This window comes from Protomyctophum parallelum, assembly GCF_964188405.1.
Source record: "Protomyctophum parallelum genome assembly, chromosome: 22".
Lineage (NCBI taxonomy): Eukaryota > Metazoa > Chordata > Actinopteri > Myctophiformes > Myctophidae > Protomyctophum > Protomyctophum parallelum.
The window spans coordinates 34,852,556-34,874,366 of NC_139714.1; the positions used below are offsets into that span (position 1 = coordinate 34,852,556).

The window sequence follows — 21,811 nt, forward strand, 5'->3', positions numbered from 1 at the left end:
CATTATACACGATCTATCCAACATCATTGATCTTATCCAATACTCGGCTCTGGTCAATGGCTTGACAAAGTGTTGCCACTACTGTTGGGAGTATAGCCATAAACTACACAAGTTCATCCTGATGTTCTGGGCATCTTTGTAAAGTTAGTTAGTAAAAAGCAGGTAAACGAGTAATGTTTGAGTAGAATAGCTGACTGTTTACACCGCAGATATGTCAGCTCCGCCTACAGGAAATACGTAGCCTGCGACCATGAGACCTTTTTCTGAATAGGTCTATATAGATTGCCTTGCTATTTTCCTTTTCTTTCTTTTTTTACCGCTCCAGTTGCTGTGCGGTTGCCAGGGCCCCGCCCGCACTGTGTCTCATTCTCCATAGCCATTAGCTTCTGTTATAGCCGCGGCCTTTGCACACTTTCTCGTAAACTAGGGCGCTATCCGTGGTTTTGAACTAATCGGCGATGTTCGGAGGCTCATTATCTGGTGAGGGTGATGGGAACATTGGTGTTTTCTAGAGCAAGGATAGCTCGCTAGAATTTATGCTATGCTTTAGCATCTAAGATGGCACCCAAAACCAGACGCTCATCACAATAGAATTGCTTCTCATCACGTGGCATCAAGCGCCATACCACTTTCGTCCAGCAGGCAGCACTCATTGTGTTAAAGCAGGGGTTTTCAACAGGTGGTCCGTGGAGGTATTGCATGTGGTCCCTGACCATGCATTTAGTAATGTAGAAAAGTGAAGATTTTGTATTTTCTTCCCAGGAACAGTGCACTAAACGTCTGTGCACTGTTCCGTGGAAGTGCGTCAATGTTATCAGAATTACTGGGAAGTCTGAGGTTAAGAAATTACACAGAAAAGGCAGTTAGAATCTCAAGAAGGGTGAAGTGTACCAGCTTGCCTGATTGAGTCATCATTATTAGGAAATGTGCCCATATAATCATGTCATCATGTGCTATATCTTGCACGTATTTGCTATTTTTACTATATATATATTTTACTATTACTATTAAAATAGTTCAAATATTTTAAAATATTTTTCAAGATAGTAAAATATGGAAAAAAAAGTTTAGGGTTAAAGGTTAAGGCACGCCCAAGATATAGGGCCACATGTGTCAGTGCGGTATATCAGTTAAGTCCGTGGACCATCGTTTGAGAAACAGTATAAGACATGGGATGCATTCCATAATAAGTGTTACGAAAGCACTAATCTTAGCCCATTACAACACAACAGTGGTCCCCAGGTTGATCCTGAGTCAAGGTGGTGGTCCCTGGTTCACAATCAGTTGAAAACCCCTGTGTTAAAGGCACAAATTATGAATAATTAATACAGGTCATATAATTTATTGAATATGTGTCAACAGAATCCATATTCTTACTCCGTTAAGAATATGGCATTTTCTCTGTTACATTATGCCACTGATTTGCAAATAAATCAATATTGCCAGGCATTCACTCTGCTGTAACAGTGAATACACAATAAACAAAAAAGTAATAGTATAAAGAACATAGCTTATTTTAACATAAATACCATGATGAGTCTTATAACTGGGTCTTTAAAAAACATTTTTAACTCATATTTTCTTCTGGGGTTTTTGGAACAAAATGTTTTCAGATGGTGGGGTCCGTAGCCAAACATCATTTTGGGGGTCCTTGACATGGAAAAGTTTGAGAACATACGTTGGCAACATACTAGTTTTTAAAATGTCATGATTTTGAAGGCATTTGTAGAATTGGCCTCAGGCCTCAATGTTTTAATTTGTCAATGTAAGTGTAGCCTCGATACCCAGGCTTTCATTTCGTCTGCGCGGAAAATGAAATGTAAGTGAAACAAAAAGGGACAACAGTCGTACAAAAGTCAATAAATAAAACCTCTCCAGAGGCACAGTGTGTGTGTGTGTGGTCCAGTGGTTCTCTAAGTGGTGTCCAGGGGTCCTTGAAGGGGCTTCAGGAGCTCCCGAGCTAAATTAAACCACTTTAACCTTTATTCTATACGTAGCTTATTTGAAAATAGCAGAATTAGGTCTGCTAATGTCAGAGAGAATTATTCTGAATAATGTACTAAAATGTACACACATCTTCTCCTATGTGGGTTATTGGCACACAATATTTTTAGATGGGGGGGGTCATTTAGGGGAGTCCTTGACACAAAAATGTTTTGAGAACCACCGTTGAGAGTCAATGCGGGGGCGACAGCGACTTTTCAGAACTATATCCACCCACGTCTAAGCCACAGTCCTCATTGCTGGCCGAATCGACAAGTCCCTCCACCCCTCCCCCTCTTCTACCATCTTCCTCCTCCTCCTCCTCCTCATCTTCCTCCTCCTCCTCATCATCCTCCTCGTCGTCGTCGTCCGGTCCTTTCCGGGACCCCCCCGAACCCCTCCTCTCCCTCTCGGCCTTGGGACCCTTGCATATCTTGAGGTGGCGGGTGAGGTGGTACTTGGTGAGGAAGGCCTTGTGGCACTTCTCGCACACAAAGTCCCGGCGGCCCTCGTGGGAGTTGATGTGCTTCTTCAGGTGGTTGCTCTTCAGGAAGTACTTGTCGCACTTGGGGCACTGGATGCGACGCTCGCTGTTTGGGGGGTGGGGGGGGGGGGGGGGGGGTGAGACAGGAGAAAAGGTGGAAGATATAGTCACTACCACAGAGGTACAATAACGTAAATGTACAGGTCTACATTTTTTATAGATTGACGTTAACCCATTCTGACCGGGCACCCATTTTGGTGTCAGCATCATGTTATGCTTTAGCTATTTAAAAATAGCAGATCTACAAGCTCATATCGCGCCACCGAGTGGCGCGATACGAGCTTGTAGGTCTGCTATTTTTGAAAGAAATCGAAGAACGACTGACATTTTTAGAATCTGATCTCAGGTCAGAATGGGTTCATCAGGACCAGTATGTGTCCGGCGGAAACCTGGTATGAATCTGATCTCAGGTCAGAATGGGTTAAAAAGGAACGTACTGCGTGTGAGAGAACATGTGCTGTCTCAGGTCCTGTTTCCTGAGGAAGGCCCGTTCGCAGAGGTCGCATTTCAGCTTCTGGGCGCCGGTGTGTATGAGCATGTGCGACGTCACGTGCGCTTTCTGGGTGAACGACTTCTCGCAGACCGTGCACCGGTAGTTCTTCTGTCCTGTAAGCAGAAGACACGAGAACGCCGTGAAGCCTCACAATGACCTGCGATAGGAATCCGTGTATCCCATCGTGTGGTCTGGGCGCGCCAAAGATTAAGATGTTTCAGAAGGTTTCACAAATAGTGTCATGATATGTTTTGGTTAAAACAATTGTACTGTTAAAAAGTTAAGGCTCTATGATTCATTGTCATCGCTATAGTGTTTGTTCAATTTCAGAGGTCTCCCCATCTCTCCAGCTCTAACAGAACATTTTCAGGTCAGGTGTGTTGCCAAACTAATCAGGAGAAAGTTCCCATTCATCAGCTTGTTCTTTTGCTATTTGTGTGTGATGCTGTAGTACGAGTATGGGCGTCAATAAAAAAAGAACAAAGCTAAAATACGAGCTTTCTGGTCGGCAGCAGCAACAGTACACCCTGCATGCATAATGATACTCAGCCTTCCATGGTCCACACCTGTGTGAATCTTGAGGTGCATGCGGAGGTTGCTGGGGTCGCTGAAGGCCTTGCTGCAGAACTCGCACTTGTGCGGCTTCATGCCCACGTGGCCCATGAAGTGCACGTTGAGCTTGGTGGACGTGCTGAACGCCGCCGAGCACATGCTGCACTTGAACTTCTTCTCCCGCGTGGCGTGGTGGTGGTGGTGGGCGGAGCCCGGGGCTCTGGAGGAGGCGGTGCCATTAGAGTGGGCGTTACCTCCGATGCCACCGGCGCCGCCACCGTTGTTGTTGGAGTTGTGGGCGTGGCATGGCCATGGGGAAGAGGAGGAGCTGGACGTGCCATTGGTCAGTTTGTCTTCCTGGTGTGTGGGGCTGTCAATCATGAGCACACAGAAATGGAACTATGAATACAAATACCTCTTATCTCAAATAACTCTTATCTCCATATTCTAACTCTTTGAGTTTTCTCGTAGTACAGCTTAAAAGCATGAAAAGAAGCTGATCTACAGGCTCGAAATGTGACGCAAAGCGACGCGTTTTGAGCTTGTAGATCTGCTACTTTGAATATGAACAGTTTTGACCAGATACAAAATAATATTGATTAACGATTGAATTGTGTTCGTGGCATTGAACCTTTGTAAACAAAACTTGCAAAGGGCAGATATGACAAATAACTTCAATACAACGACCAATACCAATAATCAAAAGGGCCAGAACAGGCCATGCAGTTAATAAATAATGTTATACTTATACCTATATTGTTATATTTTTAAATAGCGCAGTGAGCATGTACAGTAGATGGGCTATTTACCATTCCATTTTTCATTATACCGTATTGTGCCGAATAAAAGACGACCTCCATTTTTCAAGACTCATTAGTGGAAAAATAACATTGAATGTCAAATAGTCTAGTCCCCGATTACAATACGGCTCTGTATTTTAGGATATTAACATTCGAAATACAATGTCTTATATTCAGCACAATAGGGTATAAATGAAAACGATTCTGACGATCGGGCTCAAAAAATAAATAATTGATTATTAAGTTGTAATTTGTGGCAAGGCCTACTGGTGTGTGTGTGGCTGTGGTTGATCCTGCTGTTGAGCGTGCTCCTGCTGGTGTGCGGGGCTGTGGCTGCTGTGAGCAGGAGGCGGGTTGTGGCTGCTTAGGTGAGACTTGAGCTCGGCGAAGGAGGAGCACTCTTTGCCACACTGGCATATCTGGCCCTCGGGCACCTGAGGGACGCCTGCGGAGGATGCGCAAAAGTGACAAGGGATGGGGTCAACGTGTCAATCACAGGCAAACTAATCGATTACGGTATTTAAAAATATATATACCTATTTTGGGCATGTCATAGGTGTGAAAATAGCAAGCGATATGAGCTTGTAGATCAGCTATTTACTATTATTGCACCACACCATTGTGCGGCAAAGTATAAAAATAGGGCTAACATGTGCTTAAAGGGCCACTTCACCCCTTTTGCAACCAGATCTGAGTGTAATGATGTTTAGGACACAAGAAACACTTTCCTGGGGGTTTTTATGTGTGTTTCTAACTATTTTAGTCATGACGCTATGTTCATGTGGTCTCACTTCCTTCCTGGACTACGTGTTGTCTCACATGGGGTGTCTCCCAACCACAAGTGCACCAAAGCATTACGGTCATTGTCCAGTCAAACACACAAACTTCACAATTTTTCTGGCAATAGAGTGCACATTTCAAATTGTGCTACTGTTATCTCCTACAATTCTATTAACGTTGAGCGATTGCGGGTTCTTCCAGTGGTGAACTGGACCCTTTAATAGATTAGCTGATGTATACAAAATATATAACAAAAAACAAGATTCTTGATTCTCGATTATTTTGTTTCATCGAAAAAAGCAATTGCTAGAATAATCGCTATAAGAAGTGTAGCCGTGAGGGAACGTTCGCCTCGCCAAATGATGTACATCATACAGAGAGCTGTACAGGTCGTCACATCCAGCTCCTGCAGCTCGTGAGTATGTGGCAGACGCTAATATGGTTTCTGCCTCGGGTTCGAGTAAATGGTGCGCTGTGACTGGCCAGTCGCTGTGATTGACAGCCTACACCTAAACCTAACCCTAACCTTAACCTCAGTAAAACTATACCTAAACCTAACCTCAGTAAAACTATACCTAAACCTAACCTTAACCTCAGTAAAACTATACCTAAACCTAACCTCAGTAAAACTAAAACTAACGCAGTGGCTGGGGGGCTAAAAACCCTTTTAGCGTGGCAGACGCACCCATCAGGCTGCAGTAGTCTCTGCTGTAGTAGAAGAGCAGCTCCTGTTCGGGGTGGATCTCTGTGCTGGTGCAGAAGAACAGCTTGCCGTTGGCAGGGTAGGCCACCAGGTTCTGCTCCTCTCGGGTCCTAAACAAGCAGAAACCTCTTATCCCCATACATTTAGGCCACCAGGTTCTGTTCCTCTCGGGTCCTAAACAAGCAGAAACCTCTTATCCCCATACATTTAGGCCACCAGGTTCTGCTCCTCTCGGGTCCTAAACAAGCAGAAACCTCTTATCCCCATACCTTTTCCATAAAATAACCCATTCTGACCTGAGATCAGATTCATACGAGGTTTCCGCCGGACACACACTGGTCTGATGAACCCATTCTGACCTGAGATCAGATTCTAAAAATGTCAGTCGCTCTTCGATTTTTCAAAAATAGCAGATCTACAAGCTCGTATCGCGCCACCGAGTGGCGCGATACGAGCTTGTAGGTCTGTAGGCCTGCTATTTTTAAATAGCTAAAGCATAACATGATGCTGACACCAAAATGGGTGCAGACAGACAGACAGAGACGATATGGCAATTTTCTGCTACAGCAGAACCGTGCCATGAAACGTAAGCGTTGTAAACACAGATATACAAACACAAATACACTCAGGCATAACAAAAAAAAACACAAAATATTTTATTTTATTACACTCATTATCTGAAATAATTGCCGCTCCTGCTGGAAATGTTATTTTGAAGTGGCTATACCATAGCCTGGCTAATAACCCAGACTCAAATCACACTGTCAATTTGTTTTTGCCAACGGCTGATTCGGTCTGGTTTATTAGCCAGGCTAGCTATACCAGCCCTGAGGAAAAAGGATAGTCATTTTGTATTTTAAAACCAAATGCCAGATGCTTAAAGGTATATTCAGTGATTTCACTTACCGGTAATTCAAATATCACTTATTTTTTTGTTTTGTTGTGATAATCCTCTCTACTATAGAGCGTGCTGACCATATAAGGAGTTCCTCCCCTGTCCCCAGTTAACCCCTGGGGGTCAAAAAACCTTAGGTTTCGTTTTTGGCTCTCTATCCTGATTGGACGAAAGGCTGGGTCCCACAGCCAAAAACGAAACCTAAGGTTTTTTTGAGTGAAATCACTGAATATACCTTTAGGGATGTGCACTGCTTACCTTGCCCTACGGACAAACATCATCCAATTGCATTCATTCTCGTCGGTGGTCACAATGCAGAACTCCAGCACATTGTTGTGGTACATCTGAAACAGAAAGTACAGGAATTACTGTTTGTTATTGGGAGGTTTAGCTATTAGCAACAATGCAGGGACGTGTCCCCTGTGTCCATCTGCTTCCAACCACCTTAACCCCTTAAAATCGGGAAAGCATCTATCATTTTAGCTATATAATAGAAAGATATGTTTTTCCGAAAACTGTTAAGATTTAGAACATTGGTTTAGAACAGTGGTTCTATAAAATAGCAACGTTGCAGTTCGTACACTAACCTTCCATATCTGCGGCGTGTCTTTCTCTGGCCAATCGGAAAGAACCACATTGCTACAGTGTTGCCCAATCATTGGTCCGAAGCAGGTCCTAGGCGAAATGATGTCTCGTGCGAACACGCCTAACAAAAAGCATCACAAGAACACCCAGTTAGTCCTTGAAAAATGTCAACATGCTAGCATCACACAGCTACGTTGTTTTCTCTTCTTCAGCCTAGTGATCTAACCGGTCCCCTACCAAACGGGCCTAAAAGGAAGATGCAGTATATCGTCTCTGTCAGGGTGGAATTATGTCCAAAACTGTTACTTTTCAGGATTCTGAAGTAGCATAAGTAACTTGCTTCACGCCACATTTTAAACTTGTGGATCTGCTACTTTTGCTACTTTTGTGTGACACTGTAGTATAAACAAATGGGGCATTAATTTAGGCATATCGATAGGTTTCTGCCCGACAACAATATATTTTGTTGTAACATTTCAACGGGTAAAACACTTGAATGTGTACCACGTTCAACCTGGCATCCCTATTTTGAGCATTTCAATATAGGCAAGGCATGTCCAAAACTGCTAACAGTACTTTTCAGGATTCAAATCCGAAAATAGCAAAAGTAGCAGATCGACAAGCTAAAAAAAATATTTTTCTGTAGTCTGATCAAGTAGTATGGTGTTAATTTACAACAAATATGGAGACAGGAGGTTTCTGCCCCACAGCGACAAAATATAAATCAGGCCGTTTAAGTGGTTGGGTGATAAATACCCAGATTGGTTAATTGCAACACATTTCCTCCGGGTTTCAGACCTGCGGCGGCGTCGTCTTACCGAGCGGCTCGTCGGCCACTGTGATGCGGAGGCAGAGCAGGCGGGGTAGAGAGAGGCGGGCTCGGCTCTGGATGGGCGCGTCTGGGATGAAGGTGACCGGTCCGTGCTCCGGACAGTCTGAGGTATACGAGCGCTCACACAGAGTGCACCCTGGTGGACAAAAGTCACAAACAGGCAAATCTGTGAGCTTGTAGATCGTCAATATTTTTAACAGCCAAAGCTTCTTTTTTTGAATCACACTTGTGTGAAGTGAGGGACACCCAGATTTTTTAAATTAAATACATTTATTACAAGATGTATTTATATCAGCGAGATGACGTCTATCTAAAAATAGACTTTACTGGCCTATGGCGGTCCCCGGAGTTAAGCCTGTCTCTTAAGACTCTTACAGATGGTATAGGCGGGGACCATGTTCTCCTTGTTGGAGCTGGAGTTCTCTAGCTGCAGGCTGGAGTTGACCAGCACCAGGTTGCTCTGCGGCCCCAGGGACACCTCGGCCGTGATGGGGGACACGTTGACCGGCTCCAGACCCATGCCTGCATGCCCGTGGAGGGACACCGCTTCCAGCTGGCCCTGCACGTGCACGCATAGTAGGGTTGTTGTCACCACCAAGATCAATTATTGTCACACAAAGTATTTGCGTTTCTGTTAATTGTGTTTATGGCATTGAACTTTGGAACATATTAAAAGGACACAGGGCACAATGTATGCTTTTTTCAGCAGATAAATGTATATAGACGAATGGAAGCTATTCTAACCAGTAACCACTATAGATAGCTGTGTTCTTTTTTTAAACAGCCACTTAAATCATATAAAAAAACAGCTGCATGCTTGCTGCAGATGTTGTGATTGTGCCTCACTTTTCTCCCTCTGAGAGAGTAAAGGTCTATTCATACTCCAGTTTTAGGTGATAAGGTGAGAACCAGTGGTTAGTAAAAACAGGTTAAGCAGTGAGTCGCTTACCACCGCGGCGTGACGGTGGTCATCTTATCAGCTAAAACTGTATGAGTATGAATAGGCCTTTAAGACTCTCACACCCACAATCTCGCTATAACGGAGCTTTTCTGCAGTGCCCGTTTTCACATGAGATGAACATCAAATGTTCCACTAATACTTCGGCTACGTGAACACGGAGTATGTCAAATGACAGCGACCAGCTGCTGTTTATGCAATAATAATTGTGAGAGGCCTACCTGCGCGGACATGGAGCCTGCAAGCACCACGCTGACCACTCCGCCCACCGCACCGGAGGCATTGCCCCCCACGCCCCGCCCCCCCATGTGCTCCGACTCCATCACCACGCCGTGGAGGGGCGGCATCACGCCGGAGGACGTGTCCACGCCGGCCATGCCCTCGTGGGGCTGCGGGGGCCTCCCTCCGCCTAGGGTCATCACAATCATAGATACAGAATAAAAAGAGCATGGACAACATATAAAATACATTACATAAGTAGATGAAATGCAGTAGAAAAAGACACAGCTATATGTGAAAAAGAATACAACACAACTAAAACAAAACAAATACACTAACTAACCAACCCCCTCCCGCCTCGTCTCCCCCCCCCCCCCCACGGCCCCCATTGATTCATTGTACAGTCTAATGGCCCTTGGGATAAAGACGATGCTAAGTCTATCTGGGATAAAACCTGTTACGCTTGGTAATGACATTTTTAGTCGACGACTGAATTCTCACACAAAGATTAGCGATTTCAATATGCTTTTGGCATTGGACATTGGACCATACAAATACAAATTACATGTGTTTTTTTGTTGTTGTTGTTGTTCAATGACCGGTACCAACAATCAAAATGAATAATGTACTGTGGCCAAAACAGGCCATAGATAGACTCAATGAATTGAAATAAATAGCGGAAATGGCCAGGCTCACTAAAGTGTCACATCGCAGCGTGTTGTGAGTTTGTAGATCTGTTAATTCTGCAAAAGAAATACAAGGCGATTGTGTAAGCATTATATCAGGCCTTGCCTCCGCCCAGCTGCTGGTGGGTGTCGGAGACGGTCACCACACACACGCCCTCCATGTTGGCCAGGTCCTCCCCCATCCTGTCAAGGGGACCGAGCATATTAGAAAGCAGTGGTTCAGATTCATACGAGGTTTCCGCCGGACACACACTGGTCTGATGAACCCATTCTGACCTGAGATCAGATTCATACGAGGTTTCCGCCGGACATACACTGGTCTGATGAACCCATTCTGACCTGAGATCAGATTCTAAAAATGTCAGTCGCTCTTCGATTTTTCAAAAATAGCAGACCTACAAGCTCGTATCGCGCCACTCGGTGGCGCGATATGAGCTTGTAGATCTGCTATTTTTAAATAGCTAAAGCATAACATGATGCCGACACCAAAATGGGTGCCCGGTCAGAATGGGTTAAACCTTTAACCCAGTTAGACCTGACGATTCTAAAATAAATGCCTTCTAAATCAGTTTTCTGAATAAACTTTTCAGTTTCTATGTCAGTCGTTCTCAAACACTTCAATGTCAAGAACCCCAAAAAATATTTGTAATTGGCCGCCGACCCAATCTGAAGCAAATGTTTGAGTTAAAAATGTTCGCTGTGAAAGAAATGTTACAAAATGTGCCGCGCTATGAGCTTGTAGATCTGCTATTTTTCAATAGCTAAAGTATAACCATATTGGGTTCCCATCCAGAATGGGTTGCAAGTGAGCAGTACAACTATATATTTATTGTTATAGTTACTGTACTGTTATTGTAGTGCACTGTGCTCTCTACTGTACTGCCACTTTACTCTGTGCTGTACTCTACTGGCCACTTTAGGTGGTGCAGCTTTCTGTGCTTGGACATACATGCAGACACAGGGACAGACATAAGGACACACATAGCTCCACACATAGCACCGCTCAAAAAACTAGCCATACAGCTTTTATTTTTATCGATAATCATATCAAAACGAAATAAAAACAAATTACAACATGGGGCTCCTGGGGGGCGACATGGGGCTGCTGACGCGGGACTCCATGGTCAGGCCTGCTGAGTCCAGCTCGTGAGCGCCGCCCTGGTGGAGGTCCCCCTGGCTGCTGACCTATGGTAGACCACATGAACAGTTTATTCAACCAATCGATTGAATCAATTACTTTAAACATAAATATTGATTCAGTCCAATAAGGCCGCTAATAACTTTCAACCTGACATCCCCATGTTGGGTATGTCATTGTGAGCTTGTATAGTAGTCATTTTTACTAGATTCAGGATTGCAGAAAAAGTATCAAAACTGAATAGCAGGTCTGCTACTTTTGCTACATTTGGGTGACGCTGTACGGTAGCTGCCCTACAAGCAAAAATGCAGCAACTATGGGTTTAAAAGTGTTTCAACTGGTCAGCCAAATGAGATGTGATATTACACCAATTGTGATATCTGTTCTGTTCATCCCCCAAAATCCATCCATCCATCCATCCAGCTTTGTAGGGTTACGGCGATCATGGCCAAATGGCAGCTTCCTTACTCGGATGACGGGAGGCAGAGATGGGCAAAATACATTGAAAATGTATTTTGATACAAAATACAAATACTGGGTCAAAAAATGTATCTAAATACAAAATACATCTTCCATCCCAGCGAAATACAAATTACAAAATACAGAAAAAGTATTTCAAATACGTATTTCAAATACATGTATTTCAAATACTGCCCATCTCTGATGGGCAAAATACATTGAAATTTTTTATTTTGATACAAAATACAAATACTGGGTCAAAAAATTTATCTAAATACAAAATACATCTCATTTCTTCCATCCCAGCGAAATACAAATTACAAAATACAAAAAAGTATTTCAAATACGTATTTCAAATACATGTATTTCAAATACTGCCCATCTCTGACGGGAGGTGTAGTTCCATATATAGCATTCGGACTCGGAGATTGTGGAATAGTTGTCTGGCTACGCGAGACTAGTAAAAAAGGCCATGCCGGCGGCAGTGAGCCCTACCTGTCGAGACTAGTAAAAAAGGCCATGCCGGCGGCAGTGAGCCCTACCTGTCGAGACTAGTAAAAAAGGCCATGCCGGCGGCAGTGAGCCCTACACGTACCTGTCGAGCGTCCAGGGGCACCAGGACCTGCTCCAGCGGGCCCCCGGGCCCACTGTAGGGGTCCATACCTGAGGGGTTGTTGCTGGCCACAGACAGAGTGCCGTCCATGTTGAGGCTGCTGGGATGGATGTACTGAGGCGGAGGCCGGTCCGCCAGATAGGATAATATACCTTTTGAGCAGGACAGAGGCAGAGACACGGTGTGACAACCAGTAGTATGTCGTTTGCTAGGGCTGCAAGGTAGTCAAACTATTCCATTTAATTCATACAAAATACAATTATTTTAATGACATTTTGGGAACAGAATTAGAAAATGGCTGATTTGGCCTGGGCCGCGGCTGAGCGGTCCAGGCACGTAGGCCGGTAATCCAGCCTGACAGCGTGTCGCGGTTTCGAATCCCGAGCCCGACGACCTTTGCCAATGCCTCATGAGCTTGTAGATCGGCTGTTTTTGGTATTTTTGCGTGACAGTGTTGTACGACTAAGTATAAAATAATAGGGCATAATAATGGTTCATCAGGAAAAAAACGAACTATGGCGAGCGGGAGGCCAGCGGTTCGACTGGGTCCGCCAATTGTCGCCCCCCGTTCCGTATTTCTCACGCACACTCATATGTACTGTAACATAATTATTTTATTTTGTATTTCTTTAATATTAAATTACTCAAAAGTCAAGGTTTTCGCTTACTATAAACGCTGTGCAAATATTTGTCTTATCTACAAAAAAATGCCGATCGACAAGCTCGACGCGACGCATTGTAAAAAAAAGAAAAGTAATTATACTTGCGGCCAGTGAGGCTTGCTTTTCTTTTTTTAATTTGTTTCTATATTGCACTTTTTTAATTCTTTGACTTTTTTTGTCTAATTTTATCATGTTCGGAATAAAGTTTTTTCATTCATTCATTCATTGTAGAGCTTGTAGATATTTTCACTATTTTGGAACGCTTTTGAAAGTCTTTGAAACGTTCAGCGTAAAGTGACACGCCCCAAACTAGGCATTGATTATTAATAGATTATTTGGGTTAAATCCTTGATTACTTTACCTGGCAGTATGTGTCTGAAGTAGCTGCTCTCCAGGTGGGGGTATGGTGGTGGGGGCAGAGAGTAGTTCCTCTCCGACAGACCACACATCACCCCCCGGTCCCCCAGGGGGCCCATGGGCAGCATGAGGGACAGCGCTGAAGGCAGGGACCCCAGGGGTGGACCCAGGCTGGGGATGGCCACCGGCATGCCTGCAAAAGGAACTAAGTACACTTATACTCAAGTACTGAACGTACATTTGAGGTAATTAAGGGAATTAGGTGGGTGTTTCAGGGGGTACACACAGTAAACACAGCTAAATATGTTAATATAGCTTCAAAATCGGTTTAATCAACCCTTTATTCTAGTATACAGTATAGTATCGACTATTTGATTACAAACTGCCATTTTCTAAAAATCTAAAATATTTCTGAAACATTTTAGCAACACAAATGTTGTATGGGCTTCCTGGCACAGAATATTTTCTGACTTGGGTCTGTGGCTTGAAATGAAAGAGGTTGAGAGGCCAGCAGGACCCACCAACGAAAGATCAATGGATGGACATTATTGAGGAACTGTATTCTATGGAAAAACTAACATTCATACTTAGACTACAAGAGGATAAATTCTATAACAAGTGGGAAAAGTGGAATCTCTTCTCTCAGCCTAGCGATATTGCAATTGGATTTCATTGAAAGTTTTTTGTAATATGAGAAATGCAGCCTTTTTTTTCGTTTACTTTTTGTCTTTTTTCTTTCCGTATTGTCTTGTCAGTTGTGTATGTTTTTTCCTTCAATAAAAATTAAGTGAAAAAATAAAAAATAAAAAAAAAGAAAGAGGTTGAGAGAACCAGTGTCAAACAGACCCACAATGTAAAAAGGTAAAGTGCCTTCCTTACCTGGTGTGGGGAGGGGGTTGTGTGTGGGGGATGTGGGCAGACCCAGGTGGCTGGCGCTCACAGAGGGTACACTGAGCTGGTCCATGCCCACAGGACTCAGATTCATGTCGTTCATTCTGGAGAGACGAAGGTGTTCAAGGTTTTTATTTGTCAACAATGCCAGTTACGAAGTAAAAAGAGTCAAATTAATTTTGCAGCAGCAGCTACAGTCTCAAGAGTAAAGATTCTGTATCATAAATTAAATGTTACCGTGTTTTTAATTTTAGATTTTAGTTATAGAGGACAATTATAATGTATTAAGTCATATAAGGCTTATTAGCCAGGGATCCTTTTAAGAGGGAATCGTTAAGGAACCGGAATCGTTAAAATCCCAAATGATGTCATAACTACTCACAGTCACAACGTATTTTTTCGGCACACTACAAAGTATGAATCAGGCGTGCATAGGATGTAACAGCCACCTAAATATATCACTAAACCACACTTACCGGTAGTTGTGTTACATCTGTACGATCTCTGAGTTAAATTAACACTGAGAAATTGTACCCGTTGTAGAGGTTCTCTGTTAGGGGAAACCTGTAGCTGCCTTAGGACTGCATCACTTATAATAGTTAGCTGGTTACGGGACAAGTGGTCAATCACTTGAATCCAAGGTTTTCTTAGATACTTCTTCTCATATATTATATATATCTATGCACTTTTCTTCATTATACCCCAGTTTATATAAGGCGATGTGATGCCAGCATTTACGTGGTTACAGTACCACGGTCTCTGTAACAGGACAATTACAAAACATTCTAGAAAAGTATTTATTTGTGTCCAGCATGAGGTACCTGAATTCAGCAACCGGTGTCCACCAACGTAAAGGGTGTATTTGAATACCTGGAAAGGGACAAAGTGTAAATCACCAACACCAAGTAGTAGCCAAGTATAATTTGTGCACATACAAGGATTTGATTTGGTAAATGTCTCTCTATATATAATAATGACAATAAGAAGGAAAGAGAAATGAATGAATAGCAAAACATCATCTGAATGCAGCAATAAGTGAAGGGGTGGCGGTGGCTCAGGGGTAGAGTGCCTGGATGGTAACCGCAAGGTTGCCAGTTCGAACCCGGGCTCCCCCAGAGTTACTGTCGAAGTGTCCTTGAGCAAGACACTGAACCCCTAATTGCTCCCGATGTGCTAGTTGGTGCCTTGCATGGTTTCCGCTGCCATCGGTGTATGAATGGGTGAATGTAATGCACAATCTCTGTAAAGCGCCTTGGATAAAGGCGCTATCTATATAAATGCACCATTTACCATTTAATTGCCTATGGAATGGAACAGTTACTTTAAATGCATGGTAAGCGGGTAGAATTTTACTGTAGTAAATACATGTTAAATTCTCCATTCATTATCAAGGGAAATGTAATGTTTGTGTAGGACAAAGTTTGTGGACACGCCAAAAGCTGAACATAATTATAGGAAGGGGCTAGCGCCACTAAATGTGAAAGATTTTGAATCTTTTTTGAAACATTCTTAACACAAATCTTGTATTGGGAACTTATACAGAGCATAAGGTGACCAGATTGAACTGTTCATTTGAGCCACAGAAGTATAGTTTGTGTGGGACCGGACAGGGTTAGCAATTTATTTAAAGGTATATTCAGTGATTTCACTTAATTCAAATATCACTTATTTTTTTGTTTTGTTGTGATAATCCTCCCTACTATAGAGTGTGCTGGCCAAGGAGTTCCTCCCTGTCCCCAGTTAACCCCTGGGGGTCAAAAAACCTTAGGTTTCGTTTTTGACTCTCTATCCTGATTGGACGAAAGGCTGGGTCCCACAGCCAAAAACGAAACCTAAGGTTTTTTGAGTGAAATCACTGAATATACCTTTAAGTTGACATTAAATGCCTTGATGTCATATTCGACCATAGGTCTAATAATGCTTATAATTGTGTTATTAAACTGTAACCCCTCTGGCCTCTCTCACACTTTGTTATAAAATGGTAATTTTAAATTAGCACTAGAATGTCTCTAGAATGTCGTTTCATACATGGCAAGTATTCCACATACCAGAGCCATAGAACAGTGCCCTAGACTTGCGGTTGCAGCGGCAGAACAGTGGCATAGTGATAAATGCTCCGTTTGTACTCACCCATTAAATAATTCCAAAGATGTGGAGTGAGTTATTGTCCTCTGGTTTCACACCCATGTGAAAGTTCTGGCACAAAATGTGTAGTCAAATATCTCCACTTTTTCACAAGCTGCACCCAGACACCTTTCTCTACGGGCGAAGGGCCCGGAATGATTGATGGACTGAATCTACCAACAATTCCTGTTGATTACCACAAACGTCATCACAAATTGACCAGGGAAGCACAAATGTTAGGGGCACACGATTGGCAGGTGGTGTGATGATTAATTACACAGCACCTATCGCAAGGCACCTGCCAATTGTGTGCCACAAACGTTTGTGCTTGACCTTTTCATTAATTCAGTCCAGCTGTCATTCCGGGCCTCTCGCCCGGAGAGAAAGGTGTCCGGGTGCAGCTCATGAAAAAGTGGAGATATTTGACTAAATTCACGTTTTGTGCCATTACCTTCACATGGATGTGAAACTAGAGGACAATATCTCACTGCACGTCTTTGGAATTATTTAATGGGTGAGTACAAACGGAGCATTTATCACTATGCCACTGTTCTATGGCTCTGGTATGTGGAATACTAGCCATGTATGAAACAACAGAGACATTCTAGGGCTATTAAAGGTGGTATGGCTGACTTGGTACAATGAGAGAGCTTTACAACAGAAAGACAAGTTAGACAACGAACTATTAGAGGACTAACTTTTAGGACATCAACACTGATGCCTGACACTGCCAGTCACAATGTGGGACAGGGTCTAAATTTGTATGACGCCTGAAACGTCTTGGTCAAATACATATAAAAGTATGGGTCCTAAATGAACATGTTTGAGAACCAGTATCACTATGGGTGCTTTATATACTGTAAATGAGTACCAGTTGAATATAGGCCACCTGGCCCCGCATGGACCCTTTTGCCTAAATGTCTGACTGTAACTCGTGCCGTTTACATTTCTAACAAAGTATTCAATCAATCAAGTCTTCGAGAAATAGGCACACGTATTTACAAACAACCTGCAGCTCTGTTGTTTGCAACGATCATCAAAGCAGGCAAGCAGAGTGCTACTGCATGCATGTGCACGACAGCTACACAACACACTGACACTAATGTCGGAATCCAAACGCATCAACCTGCCTACGAGACGACTATATTCACATGCATTTATAAGAAGAAGCATAACATCAAAACAATAACATACCAAAACAACAATGCACATCTGAACGGAGCCATTATGCTAGATGCTACTGCGCACGCGCCCGTTATGCCGTCCGCAAGCGAGAATGGAATTGTGGGAATTGTAGTTTGTTTTCTTTCTTTCTTTGATCTTGTGTGTGTGTGTGATTCTCACAGTAGGAGACCCCCAGCTGTCATTGAGGCTTTCTAGGGGGTCCCCAGAAAGATGTGTCAATCGAAATGAACAATTTAAAATCTTATTTTGACGACTTTTCTTTTTTTCTTTCATTTATTTATTTGTTTGAGTTACGTGTTATGTCATTTATTGGTAATATTTCATTTGCATACAGCACACTCATAGGGTTTCTCTTAGCTAATTTACAAACGGCACAGCTGTAGGGTCTCTTAATCGTATTTACAAAAGAAATACGTTTTTTTTTTCTCTAAATGTTGTGATGAATTGAGCACATTTAACAGTTTGGTATCGAGTTGTGCTTGAAATGTACTGTAATTCTCCAATCTGTTAATAAATACTTCAATCAATCAATTTACAGGCTTTTACCCCAAAAAAAGAGTGAAAAATGCCATATTAGCCATATCCTTATTTCCCATAGTCAGATTTTGTTATAGTTTTAAATTTGATTTAATCATGACAAGAGAAGCTTCATTCAGCCTGGGAAAAAAATAATCAGTTTTCTCCTATCCTGATTGTGCCCCATAGTGGACTGACAATCAAATTGGCTTGGGATGTTACTTTTTCCATCTAGGACTTACAATATATCCTTTTTAGAGGAAAGCTTGCAAACAAGAAAAGATTATTAGCAGGGGTCAAGCCCGAAGGCTTTGGTTTTTCCACGAAATTGGGCAATATGGTAGAGGGTAGTGAGAATCGCTCAATATGGTAGAGGGTAGTGAGAATCGCTCAAGAACTGAAGCTCACAGTTATTTGTCAAAAGATCTCTGACATTTAGATCTGCCAATAAAGGAATTATATGATGTGCTCTATCCCCTTTTTTTACGTCAAAAAAGCGACGTCAAAGATGTTCGTATAGCCTGGTTAACCACTCCCCCTTGAAATTGCATTTCCATTCATTTGTGTGGAGTCTCGACTCTGCTAATGCATGGATGCGGCTGTGGGATTACGGCGTTGACAGACAACCCCTTCAGCCAATCAGCGTGACCAAAAAAACTGACTTGACCCCGTCTTATAGCTGCCTGCAGCTATATTTATTTATTATTATCATTGTTATTACTAGTATGATTGGCAGTAGTGAAAATACACCTACAAGCTCAACATGCGTGGCAATATGACATGTTGTGAGCTTGTAGATCAGCTATTTTTGATGTAGTCCTACAACGACATAGGCAGTTGAAATCACAGAACTGTCCTGTCCCCAATGTATATGCTGGTAACTAAAGACAGGTATCAGGACTCTAGCGATCGTTTCTGAATTGCTTCTGCCACTACGGTGCGAAGAAGAGCAATGACGGCGCGCGGATCATCACTACCAATCACGGCACTGCCCGACACAATCATGTTGGCTCCTGCTTGGGCACAGCTGTGAATGGTGTCGGTGCCCACACCTCCGTCCACCTCGATGTCCAGCGTAGGGAACTGGCTCCTTAGCCAGCTGACCTTGGGCATCATGTCCTCCATGAATGTCTGTCCTCCAAAGCCAGGTTCAACAGTCATAACCAGGGCCATGTCAATCTGATTAGCCCACGGTGCAAGTTCTGCAACTTTAGTGTCAGGCTTGATTGCCAATCCTACCTTCATTCCACTCTCTCTGATCTCCTTGATGAGGTTCCCAGGGTTGGTGGTTGCCTCCAAGTGGAATGTATACTGGTTGGCTCCTGCAGCAGCCATCGGTTTCACCCATTGTTCTGGCCGAGAGACCATCATGTGCATGTCAAAGAATGGATTCTGGCCTACAAACTTTCTTAGGGACTCCACCATGGGATGTCCAAATGTGATGTTGGGGACAAAGTGTCCATCCATAACATCGAGGTGCAGATAGTCGGCCCCGCATTCCATCATTCGCACACACTCACTGCCCAAGCAGGACAGGTCACTGCTAAGGATGGACGGACCGATCTTTGCATCATATGCCATGATGGTTCTATCTGTTGCCATGTAGTCACCCTTCTTGCCACAGACTTCTACACACTGAACACATTTTTGCAGGTCACACCATTATAAACACAGATGATGATGTAATGCAGCTTGTTTTAAATTTAAACCATGTCAAATGTGTAGAAATAAAATAGAGATCCATAAAACCGTATCAAATTGAGGGTCTTTGAATAGTTTCTGAACCACTGCTCTAGATGATTCCAGGTGCCACTTCAACATTGCTGCCCACATGTGCATGGAGCACTATGGTGGATCATTGGTTCTCAATGTAGAAGGATACAATCTGGTGGTCCAGGATAAGCTGGCGGGGGATACTGTCAAATGGCTTGGGGTCCAGGTCCACGATGGACATGGAGAAGGAGAAACGAGGAGCAGAAGACCTGGAGGAGCACAGGAGATCTCTCGCTTTCATCTGACCTGACAAACCTTCGTCCTCACCGCAGGGAACCAAGACAACCATGACGGAGCAATCCTTTGCAGTCAAGGCGACCCGGTACTGATGCACCTTGGCTACAGCGTAATCTATAGAGCCATCATCTTCGGCAGGACATTTCTGGGTCCTGTCCAAGAAGGCTGCATCATACGGACCGTCCAGCTGGAGACAACTCCTGTCTCCAGGGTAGAGTTTCAGGTGTTTTTCAAGGCGACGGTAAAGAGGCTGGAGACCTTCAATGTTTAAACTGTCCAACATCTGAGTGTGAAGGATCCTGGACAGAACGCAGTCTCTGGGCAGACCTGGACAACTGTTTCTTTTCAGCTCTGTAGTGAGGAGGCTGGCCTCACAGAAGCCTTGCCCCTCTTCTTCTCCTCTCTCCAATCTCATTCTTTGCTCCTCTCCTCCATTGTTCAGCAGGGCTTCCACCAACACCTGTATGAGGTCATTAAGGACAGCCTTGTTGGCCAGGTGGCCGTTGAGCCTCGGCGTTCCAGGCAAGAAGTAAGGTCTGAGGTCTTGCAGGAGCGAATTCAAATCCTGGGAGTCCTCACTGCCCTTATTTCCTTCATATATACACTGACCACCCTTAAATATTTTACAGTTATTTTGTGGTTCTTCTATCAAGTGTTTGATGGCAGAGTACATTCGCTGCTTGTTCCCTGAGAACAGGTCTAGAGGACAGTAGAGACTGGATCTCTTCCACTTCCCGTTGGCCACCTTGTAGCGTTGATGAGTGCAGAAGCGACAGATCTTAGTCTTGATGTCTCTACTGACGTGGCGAGCTGAAGGTAGGAAGCCACATTTAGGCTTTATCTCTATACAGAGAGGTGGTGTGTGTGTGGGCAAGTTATATGGAGGTAAGGTCAGGTTTGGAAGGCACAGAGCACAGCCACTGTAGATGTCCATCGCCTTCTTACAGCGCCACTGTGGTCTCTTATGCTGAACTTTGATTGACAGCTGTCTGACAAACTCTAAAGGCAGCTTGATCACTTCACCACTGTGGACAAATCTGTCTCCCAATAGAGGACTCATGATGTTCTTACCGAAGTCAACAATGTGTCTGTAAGTCTGCTCTGAAGTCTGGGGAGCGTTTTCAGAGTCTTCTGTCGAGTATTTGAGGAACCGTAGAACCCTGAAATGCTGTAGGTGTGAGACCACCAGATTCTTGTTTCCTTCTCCGTGGTATTTCCAGTCGTTCTCGTCCATTTTATCGAGTTCCATAACAACATAGACAGCTGCTTGTTGGGAAAAGAAGGAATGGTTTGACAGTTAACTTAACAAAGAACAGTCAAACACACTCTACAGTAGGCCTACAATGTTTCTGTCTGTCTGTCCCGTCTGTCCCAAACAAATTTGTCATTCGGTATTTGTTTTGTTTCTGAATAAATCCTGGCTGCATCTGTTAAAACGTGATAAGAAACAGAGTATGGTTACCCATCCATACAAAAGAATAGTATTAAGTTAAAGAATTATAAAAACTTCACTTGAAGTCCTGAGACTCCTCAACAGACCCATGTTATATAACTGCAGACCGCATGTTGACCACAATGTTAGGGAGAATTATCTAATATGATGCCATATTGACAACCAAATATAGAGTTTGACACGGCTCCATATTTGGGAAAGACTGATCAGTGTATATATATGTGGGACAGTGGGATGGTCATTTGTCCCCTAATGAATAACTGACTGTATTGTGCCGCTCGCCATTTTCTTTTGTTTGTTTGTTTGTTTTGTTTCTGTGCTTTTTGTTTTTCTTGTCTGTTTTATTGTATTGTGCTTCTAATTTATACCTTTC

The 21,811-nt window shown here is 43.4% G+C and overlaps 3 protein-coding genes across 3 annotated transcripts; all 3 read right to left on the minus strand.

The window, feature by feature from the left end:
- Positions 1-1,326: 1,326 nt before the first annotated feature.
- prdm4 (PR domain containing 4) lies at positions 1,327-17,493 on the minus strand. The gene is made up of 18 exons (XM_083757384.1): positions 17,469-17,493; positions 14,986-15,020; positions 14,139-14,254; positions 13,264-13,452; positions 12,223-12,392; positions 11,103-11,215; positions 10,137-10,261; positions 9,347-9,534; positions 8,543-8,726; positions 8,154-8,303; positions 7,338-7,456; positions 7,009-7,094; positions 5,838-5,965; positions 4,640-4,817; positions 3,587-3,942; positions 2,965-3,133; positions 1,831-2,573; positions 1,327-1,776 (listed from the first exon to the last, which is right to left on the minus strand). The coding sequence occupies exons 1-17, from the start codon at positions 17,484-17,486 to the stop codon at positions 2,177-2,179; spliced, it is 2,721 nt and encodes a 906-aa protein (XP_083613510.1). The 5' UTR covers positions 17,487-17,493; the 3' UTR covers positions 1,327-1,776; positions 1,831-2,176.
- Positions 17,494-18,869: 1,376 nt separating this feature from the next.
- LOC310853147 (ribulose-phosphate 3-epimerase-like) lies at positions 18,870-19,556 on the minus strand (the record flags this gene model as incomplete). The annotated part of the gene is made up of 1 exon (XM_083757385.1): positions 18,870-19,556. The coding sequence occupies one exon, from the start codon at positions 19,554-19,556 to the stop codon at positions 18,870-18,872; it is 687 nt and encodes a 228-aa protein (XP_083613511.1).
- A 274-nt stretch (positions 19,557-19,830) lies between these two features.
- LOC310853149 (inositol-pentakisphosphate 2-kinase-like) lies at positions 19,831-21,234 on the minus strand (the record flags this gene model as incomplete). The annotated part of the gene is made up of 1 exon (XM_083757387.1): positions 19,831-21,234. One exon carries the CDS (start codon positions 21,232-21,234, stop codon positions 19,831-19,833), a length of 1,404 nt encoding a protein of 467 aa, XP_083613513.1.
- Between the last annotated feature and the right edge of the window lie 577 nt (positions 21,235-21,811).

Excerpts from the sequence above, each read along its gene's own strand:
- prdm4 (XM_083757384.1), bottom strand. Across the intron at positions 10,262-11,102 it reads CCCCCCAGGAGCCCCATGTT|GTATGAATCTGAACCACTGC; the intron begins GTAATTTGTTTT and ends GGCGGAAACCTC. Across the intron at positions 8,727-9,346 it reads CAGGCTCCATGTCCGCGCAG|GGCCAGCTGGAAGCGGTGTC; the intron begins GTAGGCCTCTCA and ends GTGCACGTGCAG.